General features: G+C 32.5%; 1 protein-coding gene across 11 annotated transcripts in view; it reads left to right on the forward strand.

Annotated features, from left to right (window-relative positions):
• LOC140058142 (5'-AMP-activated protein kinase subunit gamma-1-like) overlaps positions 1-15627 on the forward strand; it is a 36233-nt gene that overhangs the window by 7547 nt on the left and 13059 nt on the right. For 7 of the 11 annotated variants that reach the window (XM_072103712.1, XM_072103748.1, XM_072103719.1 and 4 more), the window contains 11 exons: positions 61-157; positions 1009-1145; positions 4216-4261; positions 6434-6534; positions 6967-7048; positions 7253-7311; positions 7678-7723; positions 8978-9029; positions 10503-10629; positions 12335-12415; positions 12846-12968. In XM_072103712.1, coding sequence (XP_071959813.1) covers positions 61-157; positions 1009-1145; positions 4216-4261; positions 6434-6534; positions 6967-7048; positions 7253-7311; positions 7678-7723; positions 8978-9029; positions 10503-10629; positions 12335-12415; positions 12846-12968 — 951 coding nt within the window. Of the gene's footprint in view, positions 1-60; positions 158-1008; positions 1146-3138; positions 3173-4215; positions 4262-6433; positions 6535-6966; positions 7049-7252; positions 7312-7677; positions 7724-8977; positions 9030-10502; positions 10630-12334; positions 12416-12845; positions 12969-15627 lie in introns of all 11 variants that reach the window. The other 4 variants (XM_072103754.1, XM_072103760.1, XM_072103722.1 and 1 more) reach the window with 3 other exon arrangements.

Raw genomic sequence — 15627 nt, forward strand, 5'->3', positions numbered from 1 at the left:
AAATATAAGTTGATGTTTCTTTGCAAATTAAAGTGACTTATTTATACTTTTTTATTTTAGTCAACTAAACGGCGATGGCATAGTGGACCGGCACAAGAGTCAACCACAAGTCCAGGAAGGGCAATGCAAGCCACACTAGCCCAGAGCAAGTCTGTTGGTAAGACATTGTTTACAAACACTTGCAGAAATTATCTTCCCCCCCCCCCCCTTTTTTTTTTTCTTTTTTACAAAATTATTTCTTCACAAGGCAAAAACACACGATGCAAAGCATTTAGTGATCATGTCAAAATTATTATACTGCAGTTACTGCAGTACTAAATTTTAAACTCTTTACATCCTGTTCATACAATTATTTAGCAAGCTCTTTTTTGGATAACTATACAGTATACACTGAAACATACATACATTATTGCAGTAAAAGATGTACTGTAGTAAACTGCAGTACAATAATGTTGACATGATCCCTTAGCTATTTCTTCTTTATAAATACAGTCACTGTATACAGGTTTTTTAAAAGGTAATACTTTTTTATGGCATCTATATTGAATGGCTAATAAATACTATACAAAAAAATACTATACAAAAAAAATTATAAACATTTCTGTACTTTCTTTTATTTCAATAAGGCTGCTTAAAACAACTTTTTTTAGCATAAAATATTGTTTGATGCTTTTTATTTAAATTTGTTATTTTCCTTTCATGCTCTTATAATACTGTACTCTTGAATTTTCATGTTTTTTTTACAACTGTTTGCTATGATTATTTAAGTATAAAAATCATTCTCTGGTTGAACTGGATTAGTTAAAATATACGTGAAAACCTTTTATTAGACTTGGCCCGTCCATATCGTCCTCATCCTACACAACCACCCTATTCTCATCCATATTTTGATGATTTGTTTCAGTATCATGGAAAATTGTGTAATACAGCATCACATGTGGTGCCTATATCATGTATGTTCATTTTCATCATATCATTTCCTTCATCTCTCTATCAAAATAATTAAAGGTTCGCCTCGCAACTACTTTGCAGCCATGAGGATGCGTGAGTATGTAACCGAGCCTGAACGACGAAGGCCTCAGCAGCAATGGTCCAGAGCCAGACATTTTTCTGAAGAGGACCCCTTCAGTACACCTTTTCACCCTGTAAGCTATTCTAGCCTAGATGCAGTAGAACCCCTCCTGTGGGATACCACTATTAAGTTGCGCTTATGTCGACAATTAACTCAACGCAACTCAACTCAACTAAAAGACACAAGTTGCACAAAAGCGCTGTCAAGCAGCGAATGAGCAACTCAGCGGAACTAATGAGCAAGCGCTTATACCATTTGTATTCATTGTAACTAGTCGTGGTTACCATAACATGACGTGATTCGTAGTTGTATAGGAACCATGCACAAGTGCTTATTTTGAAACTGATCAATACTGGTCACGATTATCCTTACTGCACGTGTGATGTTATTCAAAGTTTTCAGTTGCATACATTTTTATTTTATTCAATTTTCAGGCACAAAAAAACATGACAACAAGACAGCGGTGCAGCACCCTGAGGATTGCCATGAGTGCAAAGCACTATCGAGATGGCTCTCCATATACTGCACTTGAACAAATAAGTAAACCATAAAAAGACAAAGATATAAAAATTTAAAATTGCGAGGCGTCAAGTTGAAAAATCATTAAAATTGAATCTAAAAAATATATATATATAAATATTATGTACAGATAAAAATGATTGTTTAAAGATAAAAAAAAATAAAAAGTTTAAAGTTGCCTGACATAAGACCGGAGAGCTGTCACAAATGTGTTAAAACTAAATAAAGAATGTTCTCTAATATAATTAGGAATCTCTTGCCATACACGGGGAAAATTAGTGTACAATGAATATTTAAAAGAATTGGTTCTGGCATATTTGTGTTTAAAAATAACTGATTCGGAATACCTTGGATTAAAATCAACAAAATCGTGAATATTAAGATCAATTCGACCATACATACATTTCATAATAAAAAGTATACTGAGAAAACACACTCTCTGGTCCATAGATGGCAAATTTAAATGTTCGAGCCGTTGCTCGTAATCGTCCTTAGCACACAATTTTGTGATCCTTCGAAGAGGTTTATTTATGCTAGTAATATGTTGTTTTTGATGAGGCACCCAAACAGGGGCAGCATACTCAAGTATGGGCCTACATAAACCGTTAAAAAGCCTCATCAAAATTACAGGGTCGTTAAATATCACAAAACGCTTTATGAATCCGACAATTTGGAGAGATTTTGTGGTAATTGCGGACACATGCGTTGACCAAGAGAGATTGCTTTCAAAGTGAATACCAAGATATTTGTAGGAGGTAACTGCTTGAAGGTCATTAGTGTGAATGTGATAACGAGCATGAATGGGATTACGTTTGCGAGTAATATGGAGAACTTTGCATTTTTTAGCATCGCGAGGTATTGTGGTACTGAGAGGAACTGAAAGCAACTGATAGAAACTAACCCTATGTTAACATTTTTTGTGCGCTTGCCAGTTGCGGTCAGTTGAGGTCAAGGTCAGGCTCGGAGCGATTGTGTCGACACAGTTGAGTTGAGTTCAGTTGATACTTTTCCATGAAACAAGCAAAATGTAACATTTGTTTAACACTGATATTATTCAGAGGACACTTTGATGGGTCCTAGGTGTCGTCTTAATAGGAGGTTCTACTGGACATTTATTTGGCATTTTTTTATTTTATTATTTTATTTTATACGTTTGCCTATTTTCTTAAACATATTTTAGATTCAGATTATTTCAGTTCTTATTAAAATGTTTCACTTTAAAAAAAAAACTTTTTTTTATTCTTCCTTATTTTTTACCTATACTTACAAATTTTAGAATTAAAACATTATTTTGGTAGAATAATGGTAATCTCATATTAATATAAAAAACAATTTTTGGAAATTTAATTTTATAGTATAATATTTTACATTATTTAGAGATAGTGTAAAGAAAATTAATTTTAATGAAATTACCAACTATAATTACTAAAGCTGAAAGTTATTCATTTTTTTTTTTTTAGCATCTTTCTTTCTCGCTTGAGATTTTGAATAATTTATACAAAAATTAAATAAGTTCATGTAAATTAACAAACGTTTTACCATTCCAGAGATCATATTCTGAATCTTATGTGAGAAAGAAAGGTCAGTGTAACCATGACAACAATCAACAGTCCGTTTCTCCCTTTTACCTGCTTTGCTTGCATCAGCTCTTTAGATTATTTTTCAGTATTATAGTGTTATCAAGTTTAATACTCATGATTGGTCGTAAACGTGCGAATAAGTGTCCTATGCTGAACTCGCCACAAAATGTTTTGTCACATCTTTTAGGGTAGTTGTTTTGTCACATCTATTAGGGTGGTGAAGGTAATCATTTTAAAATCATCCGACATCGGTGTCTGTAGGTAACCACAGGTTTTTGACTATGAACATGACATTTTCATGTGAGCTTATTGCATACCTATACTAAGTTGAAAGTTCAAATTTACAGGCAGCCAATTACATTATTGATGGTATAAGCCTTATAATTTATTTTAGTTATAGTATTAATGTTCTGCCACCTCAATGCAACACAATCTCTCTCTCTCTCTATGTTTATTATAACATGGCTTTTCAACATTATTGTATTTGATATTTTGTCCAAGTTGGTTTATTGATCGGTCGGTTTTAAACATTTGAGCACCGGACGCTTATTCACATTTTACGACTTCTTTTTAATTCATACTAATTTTCAAGCATACTTCTTAAGATCAGTTGTTGAACTTGTATTGTTGCATTTGTCATGACTAAAGTTTAACCCACAGATTTCACCTTGTCCACGTCCAGTACCCATTATTTTTTTTCCCAACGTGTTTAAAGGCCGAGATGCACAACATTGGCAAAAATAATAGTGGGCGCTATAAGCATGAGCATAAATCAAATATGCCAGTTGTTCTTTGACTGAATGGTTCAAAATCCATTGATGACATTGGTTTTATTGGGTTTTTTTTTGGGGGGGGGGTGGGAGGGGGAGAGAGATCATATTTAGAGGGTTAGGTTCAGTTATATTTAGGATATATAGGTGAATTATTCATGATTTCTGCCTTAACACGTTGGGGAAAAATAATGAGTCCAGCACATCTGATTACTGCTGTAATAACTGCATTCACTCTGTTGCTCATTGTAGAAATGTTTGTTTGTAATTTCAGTTCTCCAGTTCAGAATATTCATTAGACAGAATGGATATAGATTCAGGTAATATGTAAACACTCAGAAGAAAATGAAAAGATAACTTGTGGTTGTTGTTCTGGACAATAATATCATGGAGAATATCCCCTGAGGCACCCCTCAATCTACCCTCCCCCCCCCCCCCACTTTCTTTAGGACTACTACTCTCAGGAAAACGACTGTATCCAATTAACCCTAATACTAAGGTGGTTGTTGTCCTACAATTTTTTTTTCCCTTAAAAGATGTTACAAAAGAACAACAATATTTTAGGTTAAATAATTATGTTCAAAAGTAGTGTTACAATATCTATATTAATTTACCTATTTTGTCCAATTACAAAAATTCTGTTATTTCCTGTGTATTACTGTACCTGCCAACTACTGTAAACACACCATCCTTTGGATGAGACTTTTGATGTTGATCCTGTGTGTAGCATGATTTGTGGGATTGTCTTTTCACCACAACTGGATTCACCACAATAACTGAATCATACTACTGGAAATATGGTCATTCAGACTTTCACAGGCTATTGTTCGTGTCATATACCGGATACATTATTAATACTATTTTGAAACTTTACTAATTTAGCCATACTGTATTTGTATAGCAATCCAATTATATAATGCGAATTAGTGGGTGGCTTTAACTTTCTTTTAAAGAGTATATAATGGATCTACTGTTAACACAATTTTCAAGCCTTTATCACAGAATTCAAGTCTTTTTATTGTGGTGTATGCATGACTGCACAGAATGCATTTTACATACAGCCTACATATTATCATAACAGGTTGTTAATGTTTGTACATCACAGGTGTTAATACTGTATATTCGTACCACTGTGTACCAACAAGATTCATTGGTTGTATTTGTAAAAGTCAAGCATCACATGATACTACCATGGTATACAAACCACTATTTAATTTGATGTTATCAGTTGTTAGACAGAAAGAAATGATAGTACCACAAATAAACCGACTTATTAATTTGTGAATTTAATGTTCGTCTCATGTTGGGCCTGTCTATTTCATTACAGTGCTGTCTTTTGCTAAAGCATACAGCTTTCTCCATTATATACTCTTTTTACTAATAGCATTTCTCTTTCATCTTTTTTAATATGTTTGCACTATCACGCTGTGCTGCTGCTTTTGCCTTCCATTTCAACCTTTTGTTTACATGCATGCTTAATTCATTGTTGATTTTTTAAATCATACTACACCGTATATCCTCTGGTATAATCCCACGTCCTCCCCCTAGAACAAGAAGTCTTTTGAGGGTGTGACTAGAGAGAGGCCTACACCCAGACCAAAAGTCAATACTGGGACTATTGGGAATATGCCTGAGACATAAAGTAGATTACACCTGAAGTTGAATTATACCTGAGGATATACAGTAGTAACAATTTTATTTATATTATTATATCATATTTTGTTGTATATTCAATTTCTAATCTAATTTTCTGTATTTGTGTTTTTTTTTTATGTTAGTTTGTATATTACAGTATACAATTTGGTTATATTTCCATAAAAATTGAATTTCCATAAATAAATATTTTTTTATTGCCCACTTTTATGTGTGCTTTACTCGCCATCATATACTATGTCTAGCCAAGGATCTATCTTAAATGAGTATTATGGTGGACTATTGTTTCTCACAATAGCCCACCATATCACCATACCTACAAACGATAGATAGATTTTCTAGGCTACAACATCAAGCCTTGCTTTATTAACATATTTGGGGAAACTATATATTTAATAGGCTCTTTGTACAATTTAGTGATCATGTCAAAGTTATTCTACTGCAGTAACTACATTTTGACTCTTCCAATGTAGATGTTTATGAGCAGGCAGTCTGAGTCACTTCATAAACAGTGTGTATAATCAGGGAGTTGTAAAATCTCCCTGGTATAATTACCCCAAAAAAGAAAGAAATTTCATTTGTAGAATAAAGAGGATAAGCAATTAGTTACTGCATTAACTGCAGTAGAATACTTTGACATGATTCCTTAGCTTCTTGGAACCTCTTCTGACCATGTATCATTTAGTTCTTTGAGTTATATATTAACTATCATCAACTCAGGCTATGAGAATGAAATCTAATAGTTGGCTAATTTACAGACTGCAAATATTGCTTTTATTTATTTATTTTGCATTTTGTTTAATAAGATAAAACAAAGATTTTGATTTGCAAATTTACAGAGGAAGAGGAACTTACGTTTGTTCGTTTTATGAAGGCACATAAATGCTATGAAATCATACCTACAAGCTCTAAACTAGTTGTTTTCGATACCCAGCTGTTGGTAGGTATACGTTTCTCTAGTATAAGCCCACCTTGAGGCTTTTAAGCCCAGGCTCATATCTGGTATAATTTTGTACAGCATATATGGGTATTGGAGTGACTTCTATATTTTTGAGTCTCAGTTAATTTTTTCTCCAGTATAAACTCACTCTGGTCGTTATAAGGATAAATTAGATATGTGGATCCATTTTTATTTTACATGTGTTTGTAGATAACAACCTCTATATTTTGGGTCTTAGATATTAGCCCACTACATAGTGTAAATCCACCCGAAAAATGACTTTTTGCTATTTTACAGTACTAATTTTGCTTCAAGCAATTTTCAATCTAATTTTGTCAGAATGATATAGATAAAATATAATTTGGGCAAATAAACTGTGTTGAAGCCATTGATACTCTACTGTTTATCTACTACAATCACTTGTTTTTATAGGTAAAGAAAGCATTTTATGCTTTAGTTTACAATGGTGTGCGAGCAGCTCCATTGTGGGACAGTGCTAAGCAGGATTTTGTTGGCAAGTTTTATATTTAATTTTATAATACATATTTTTCTACAGTTGCTTAATAAGAAATGTTTCATTACTTTTAATACTGTTTTTGGTTACCCATACTACTGTACATGTATATTATAAAAGTGAATATCTTTCAATTATTCAACAATTACCAATTACAGGCTGATAATTAATTAAATAAATGAATGATGTTTTATGTATTTTTAGGAATGTTAACTATAACAGATTTTATCAGTATACTGCAGTACTACTACACAACACCATATGTAAGTAATTTTTAACAGATACAATCCCTCTAAACTCCCATTGCCATTGCCAATGCCATTTTCTTGTCACATAATTATTTACTTTGACAAAATTATTTACCTGAAAAACAGTAATTTAATGGGGAAAGTAGTCAACCAGAACAGACAATGTTAATTTGTAAGCCGAAATAATTATTTTTCTTTGGTTTTAAATTATTTAACTTTTACGTTTGATATTTAGTCATCGGTATGTTTTATGGGAGACAAAAAAAAAATCTTATTTTTCTATTTGATATGATATCATGTTTTTAATATTATATTAAGCTAAATCCATAATTTATTGGATTTTCATTTAACCTTTATAAATATTTTAACCAACTTTTACAGGAAAAAATGGACAAGTTGGAAGAGCATAAGATAGCAACATGGAGAGGTGAAAATCTTATTAAAAATACATTTTTAGTGTTGATTTAACCTCCAATCAACTATTTTTAAAATACATGTTTTTTCTCAATTATGCAATGACCAGCAGTTTACTCACACATAAACTGAAGAGCTTGATGTACTTGCAGAATCATGAAATTGTGCACAAATTTATGTAACCTGACAAATTGTTTGACTGCTTCAGACCTTATTTTTGTTTGTTTTTCCATATAACTGCCCTTTTAGTAGTTTTAGCATTAGTAATGGCATATAGCTGCAGCTCCATTATCGTTCCTAATCTATAGGCGTTAGCAAGTGGGCTACATTTTTTACATTGCAATGCAAAATATAGGACATTAGGCTATGTTTTACCATTTTTATCGCCCCTCTATTTTAATATGCTTGATCCACCACTGTCATCAGCTTTACTGTGTCTACTCTTTGTAGAACTCTTTGAAATTCCAACAGTAAGACGAAGTAACATATAGAATCTGTAGATGCACATGCCTGAGATAATCAATAAAAGTCTTTCACACCTGTTCTGGCACGGTTTCAGTCCGGTGGCAGAAAATCAAATCGACTACAATGTTTTTCACCAACGCGCATACCAATTGCTGCATAGCCATGTGGAACATCGTTAAAACAAAATAATGACATTCAAGTTGATTTGCCAACTCCGGACTGGAACCATACAGCAACAAGTGGTGTGAAATACCCTTTAGTCCAGATCTCTTACCATTGTGCCATATGTGTCATATACAACTACAAAACTTGGATTGGTGTACAGTAAATGTAAAGACGTTTTAGTACTGTGAGATTGTCAACCTTGCTAAAAAGGCTTTTGAAAAATCGTTCAGACTGGGTAGAAGAAATAGTGATAAAGAAAATACACTCCCCAGATCCATCATTCATGACTACACCCATATTTGATCATAGTTTTAAAGATATATTGTCCCCTAGAAAAATAATTGAAAAAGTATTTGATTGAAAAACTAATTTTACCTGATATAGAAAAAAAATTGTCAACTGAAAGCCCATTGTTTTGAATTAATGGGTTTTTGGTTAAATTTAGCTTAAACACCATTTTTGTTTGTGGGAAAAGTGAATAACTTTATTAAAAATAAATTGCCTATTAAAATTTTGATTTTATACATCTTTATTTTTCATGTTTTAGGTGACAATACATCTTTTTGTGTTACTGTATTAGTGCATGATTGTGATTTATAGTAACGTCATTTCATTCATACCATTTCCTTTTCATTAGATGTGTTGAAAGTCAAACAGCGTCCTCTTGTGTTCACACACCCGGATGCAAGGTTAGTCTCCACCCTTGAATCTTGAATTTCCATTTAATGTTTACTCCTGTTTTTCTAGATGTTTTGAGTAGCATCGGCGCATATAAATCTTTAGTATACACAAACCCGGACACAAGGTAAGGTGTATGTCACCAAATCATTCTACTGCAGTTACTGCAGTAACTACAGTCTTTACTGCAATAACATGATTTTAGTATGTTTAATGAAATAGTTTATGAATAATAAGTTTTGAGTGTGTTTGTCCAAAAAAGATTAATAAAAAACAGGTTTAAGGGTATACAAAATGTAGTTTGTACTGCAGTAACTGCAGTATAAACATTTTGACATGGTTCCTAATGGTGTATTTCACCAAATCATCTCGCATTGTATTTTTTTGTTGAGAAGAACATTTACTCTACTGTAGGAAACATGCTCATTTACCTAAGATGTATCAAAACATATCCATCTAATGCTAAAGCTTGGTTTCCACTTAAACGCAACACAAAGTTGTGTTGGCCAATCACAAACAACAGTTTGGATGGTATATCATATTGTGATTGATCAAATTGCTTGCCTTGCATGTCCTTGCATTTAATGAGGAATCCAGTTTAAATTCTTGTAGGCAACCAATTATAACATTAATAAAGTTCATATTTGTTTGTATTGATAGCATTTAGTTCTCGAACACAAAAAAAGATAAAAAAATATCCAGCTATTAATAAGTTCTTGTAATCAATGATAACATTTTATTTATTTATTTTTTTTTTAATTATCTTTTCTGGAGGTCTAGTCATCCATAAAAAATTTCAAAATATATAAAATACTGTAGTGTTTATCAAAATTTTGTCCATTACCAGATTATTTTCAGTTGTTCACCATGTAGAGCACATTAAATTTTTAAAATGTGTGCAATAGTAGTACATTTTTACATACGCAGTGTTTTCATATGTGCTCCATGCTTTATATACTGTATTATAGGTGTAATGCAAAACTTTTTAAATTTTAAATTAATTTCTTCTTGTAATGCCATGTTTTTATATGTGATCATTTTTTGAATATAAACATTATTTTAAAATGTATTGTCAAAGCACCAGAAAAATTGAGTCGTAAAAATAATAATAATAATGCCCAATGCACAAAACCTCTAAGCTCTTCACATTATTGCCCCGGTAATGTCAAACATGTCTGGAAACATACTCCCATAATGTTGCAGTCGTAATCAGCGCAGTTGTGTTTTGACCTATACCAGGTACCCATTTGTACACCTGGGTGGAGAGACACAAATGTAATGCGACAAACTTTGGATTCAAACCCACGATCAGCTATATATAATAGTCCAACGTCCAACACACTGCGCCACATGCCCTTACAGTTTTACTTCTAATCTGAATGTATACATTTCCAAAGCTCATTGATTTGTAATACTAAGTGAATGTCCATCTTATTTTATGTTTAATTTACCTTCATTTTATTTATTTTTTTTTTTTTCCATAGTTTGTTTGAAGCTGTGCGTATGTTAATTCAAGAAAAGATACATCGCTTACCAGTCCTGGATAAAACAACTGGCAACGTCATTTACATTCTCACTCACAAACGCATCCTAAAGTTTCTCTCACTTTTGGTAAGATGAACATTTCAGTTGTGTGAAACAATTTGTTTTTAAGATATTCATTTTTTGCCACAATAAAAGAAGCTGCCTTTTATTGTTAAATTGGTTGTTAAGTTTTCTAAAAATTTAACACATTTACAGGTGTTAAAGTCAGTAATAAAGAGGCCTTGAGACAACCTCATTATGCTTACATAATCCTATAAATGAAGTTGGTAAAATTTACCAAAATAATATCATACAATTACAGTATTACAAAATATATTAATTTATAGGATCATAGTTCTTATGAGAGAGAACGTCTTTTTAAAATTGATGTGTCCAGTATCAAGTATTTATTTTCCAATAAAAAGGTAGTACGTTTAAGTGTGCAGGATTCATCTTTGGTTTGAGCATGGAGCTAACAGTTATAAGTTTGCCGTCTCACTCACTAATTTATCTTTGTTTAGTTTGTTATTGTTTTTTTTTTCTTGTATATAACACCTGTCGTTATTATGTTAAATAATATTAAAATTAGGTTAGTTGTGTAGGGCTGTATGTAAATATAAAAATGAGAACATTATCTAGACGATAACCTATTTTAAATCTATTTTGATTATTCACAGTTCAAATAATATTTATTTAGTCACAAATCAATAATAACCCTGAGGGAGATTATAGGCTAAAACCTACAGAGATTCTGCACTCACTTTATGGTAACAAAACCATAAACAAAACAAGAAATTAAAAAATACAAACACAATAAATAGAAAATAGAAAACAATAATATTCTGAAATGTGTTTATGGTAGAACTGCATTTAATTCTTGCATTTTAGAAGGCAGACAAGTTAATAATAAGACACTTCATGTCCTAAAAAATGTGATTGGCCCATATATGGTAGTGCTATGCTTAAATATGGTAGTGATATGATATCATTATGTCCATATATAGGCACATCACATTTTTTTGACACATGATATTTGATAGCGTAGACAGGGGTTTAAGGTCACCAGTGCAGTTTACTACTTAGCTCACCGTGTAGTGTAAAATCAAACTTGTAAAATTATGATAATTACTTAAATTTGCTGACAAAAATGCTCTTTCTAATGTGCATGTTTTTTTGTTCTTAGTATAAAATTAATTAAGAGATTTTTACAACGTACAATAACTTCAAAATAAAATTTAATGACGTTTAGGAACCATCATGGAACCAGTCTCAAGAACAAACGACTAAACTTAACAAGATACAAAGCACCAAAGGGTGACAGGAAATACTTAAACAATTAGTAACAAAGACTGAAAAATTTTGTGTTTCGTAGTGTAGTTGTTAATTTTATTCATTTTTTCTTCAGAATGGTTCCGAAACGTTGATCTTTTATGTCATTTAATTTTATTTTTAAATAAAATTAATCGTAAACAAAAATATAAATTGGTCACTAACATAGTGTTAAAACAGCACATTACAAAAGATCCTCAGTCCCCTTGGTTATTTACAAAATCAAACATAGGAATTGTATTGAAATATTGGTTTTGCTCTATTTATCTAGGTTTTTCTCTATTGTTAACTGCATGATGTACAGTACTTCTAGTATTAACCTTTTTTTACCAAAAAAAAAATGGTTTATTGTCAATTAAATTGGGTCTTTTATTGGTAATTACATTTTTAAAAATATGTGCATTTTTAAATTTATGTGATATTTTTACAAATTTTGTTTTTGATATGTTATATTTTTTTGTAGAAAACCGAGATTAAACGCCCAGCTTTACTGAAGAAGAGCATTAAAGATTTAGGGATTGGAACTTACTCAAATATTGCAACGGTAATATTTTAATTGCTTTCTGTAAATTATGTTGTCTTCATGTTGTAAATGGAAATAGGTTATTTGATGATACTGTATCTTCAAAATTTACAAAAACTTGATTAAGCCTGGTTTCCATAAAATCGCTACACGGCAAAACGTAGCGATTCTATGGAAACGCTAGAATTTGTCGGGGATCTAGTACACGAGCGCTAAATATTCTTTGGTACGCATACGATTCATCGCCGACAAAATCGGCAAAGTTGAACATGGTTGAACTTTGCCGATTTGACTGCGATGAATCGGGGAGACTTCCCGATTACGTCGGCGACATCTGCACGTGTAGCGATTTTAATGGAAACGCTGTAGCGATTCTAATGGAAACCAGGCTTAAAGGAAGAAAACAAATGTTTTACAAATAAATTTGTGTACATTTTCTAAACTACCTTAGGCGAGGAAAGACACTCCTTTGATCACAGCGTTAAATACATTTGTTGAAAGAAGGGTCTCGGCATTGCCAGTTGTAGATGAAAATAACAGAATTGTTGATATCTATGCCAAGTTTGACGTTATTGTAAGTAATACTTATGTTTTTTCATTTTTAAAGGGTTCCTTTTTCCACAAAAATCAACATGGTTAACACATATAACCCCGCTTGGAGGACACCCCTATTAAAGGGACACTTTGTTAGCTAGATACTGAATTTTTTCCTTTGAATGCCCCTGCTCAAATTTATATATGTGTATTATTTTATCTCTGCTTTATAAATTAAAAAAATAAAATGATAATATATAAATTATACATTATCATTTTATTTTTTAATTTATTCGATTTTAGCCCATTCTTGTAGAATAATATACAAATAATGATGCAATTGTACCAATGCTTGCAATGGTACAAATAATGATGCAATTGTACCAATGCTTGCAGTAGTACAAATAATGATGCAATTGTACCAATGCTTGCAGTGGTACAAATAATGATGCAATTGTACCAATGCTTGCAATGATACAAATAATGATGCAATTGTACCAATGCTTGCAATGGTACAAATAATGATGCAATTGTACCAATGCTTGCAATGGTACAAATAATGATGCAATAGAGAGAAATGGCGAACCGACGTCTAAAATGGTGACTACTTCTTCGCATGCAGCTAAAGTAAAATGACGTCACGTTAAAGCGTGTCGTCACAGAGTCTCATGCATATGCAAAAGGATGTTTTGTCTCTGCTTCTTGTGTTGTGCGCTCATCATGATTTTACAAAATGTTTTCAGAGTGATATTAATTATGGTGCGATCGGTGGTACAGAAAATAATCCGATATTGTTCCTGATAACAAAGAAGCAGATTAAATATAGTTGTTTATTCGACCCATTTGGCTTAGTTGTATATTGTGCTCTGGGAATGAATGATTACACTAAGTATTTCACTAAGAAATCAGACCATGTGCTAATGTTCGGGTGTCACGAAAGCTCAGACCACGAAAGCTCAGACCCCCTAAGACCTAAGATCACGAAAGCTAAGACCCAACACCTAAGATTACAAATACTAAGATATACTACAGCTTAAAAACAATACTTGTTTATCCATACATAATTTTAAACACAGTAGGTTTCATTTATTACCATAAATATAATTTAATACTACCGCAAAACATAGTTAAACTCACATTATTTTCGCCCGTTGAGTAAATGTATATTTTTTCTTTACAACAAACAAACTTGACGGGTTGTTTGTTGGTATATATTTACTCCATTGTGTTGGTTCAGAGGATGTTTTTCTTACGCACCTGCCTTTCTTGTATTTTGACTCCAAATTTGTTGACTAACTTTATCCTGAACACCACACATTAAAATTAGGACTTATAAGTACTTTCAGAAGGAGAAACACATAATAACAAATAAATAAATCCTTTAAATTGATGATTTTACAGATGTGTTTCTTTGTATACTGTAATGTAACTCCTCGAGCTCCCCCCATGCTCAATGTTTTTGTTTTTATGGAGCGCCAAAAGAGCAACAATAATAGTACAAGTATAAAAACAGAAAAAAAACGAAACAAAAAAACTTATCATGATTTTTAAATTAAAATGTATTTGCCAGTATTTATTTCTTCGTACTTGCATGATTATACTATTATCATTACAATTTTAATTTTACATTGTTCCATCCACACTGTAGATGGACTCCACAGAGTTTTCAGCCCTCTATATAATTTTTGCTCTTTTGACGTTCCATAGAAACAAAAACATTGAACATGGCCCATGGGGTAGGCCTACTGTACTGTAGGCTAGTCATTTTGTGTGCGAGAAAAACGTCTGTAAAATCATCAATTTAAAAATGTATTTGTTACTTTTTATGTGATTCTTTTTCATGAAAGTGCCAATTCTAAGGTGTGGTATTCAGAATAAATGTTAGGAGTTAAAATACAAGGCAGGTGCGAAAGATAAATATTTGTAATCTTAGGTGTTGGGTCTTAGCTTTCGTGATCTTAGGTCTTAGGGGGTCTGAGCTTTCGTGGTCTGAGCTTTCGTGACACCCGCTAATGTTCAGCCATCTTGTAGAACTCCTTTATTAGTCTCCAATCCAGTCGTTAAATTGCTAATATGGGTAGGCCTAGACAGACTTTCTATGATACCTACTCACTAGCGGCCTAAACTAAAGTAAAATACAGTAGGCCTATACACTGCCCACTATCAGGCCATCCATATCCTCCCCTTCATCGTTACCGCGTGGCATCGTGCAGATGTACACTAACCCGGCATACTAGCTAACTTCACACCCACCCTAGCTCTCAGGTATGCACTGCGCTGCCACTACATACAGTAGGAGGCCTAGCCTATTTCGGGTCTCATGTCTTGCAGCATTTGAAAATACGTGACTAATATTGTACATTATTATTATTTTTTATTCGCACTGGAAGTATCTAGGCTCTCCTGTCATGTTAAAATTAAAGTATATTATTTATTATCCTCAGCAGTGAAAACAATTATTATTTTTCGATAAATCTCGCGTCGCGTCGCGTGTGTGAAAAAACTCTCAGCAAGTTTGCTTCATTAATATGCATGAGACTCTGTGACGACCCACTTTAACGTGACGTCATTTTACTTTAGCTGCATGCGAAGAAGTAGTCACCGTCTAAAATCCGAGTGGGTATAAAATCATAACAAACCGTTGAGGGCGGCACATTTCCTATGTTTATACACGTGAATCATGGCGTCGTCTAACCAAT

This window comes from Antedon mediterranea, chromosome 1 (assembly GCF_964355755.1).
Source record: "Antedon mediterranea chromosome 1, ecAntMedi1.1, whole genome shotgun sequence".
NCBI classification, from domain to species: domain Eukaryota; kingdom Metazoa; phylum Echinodermata; class Crinoidea; order Comatulida; family Antedonidae; genus Antedon; species Antedon mediterranea.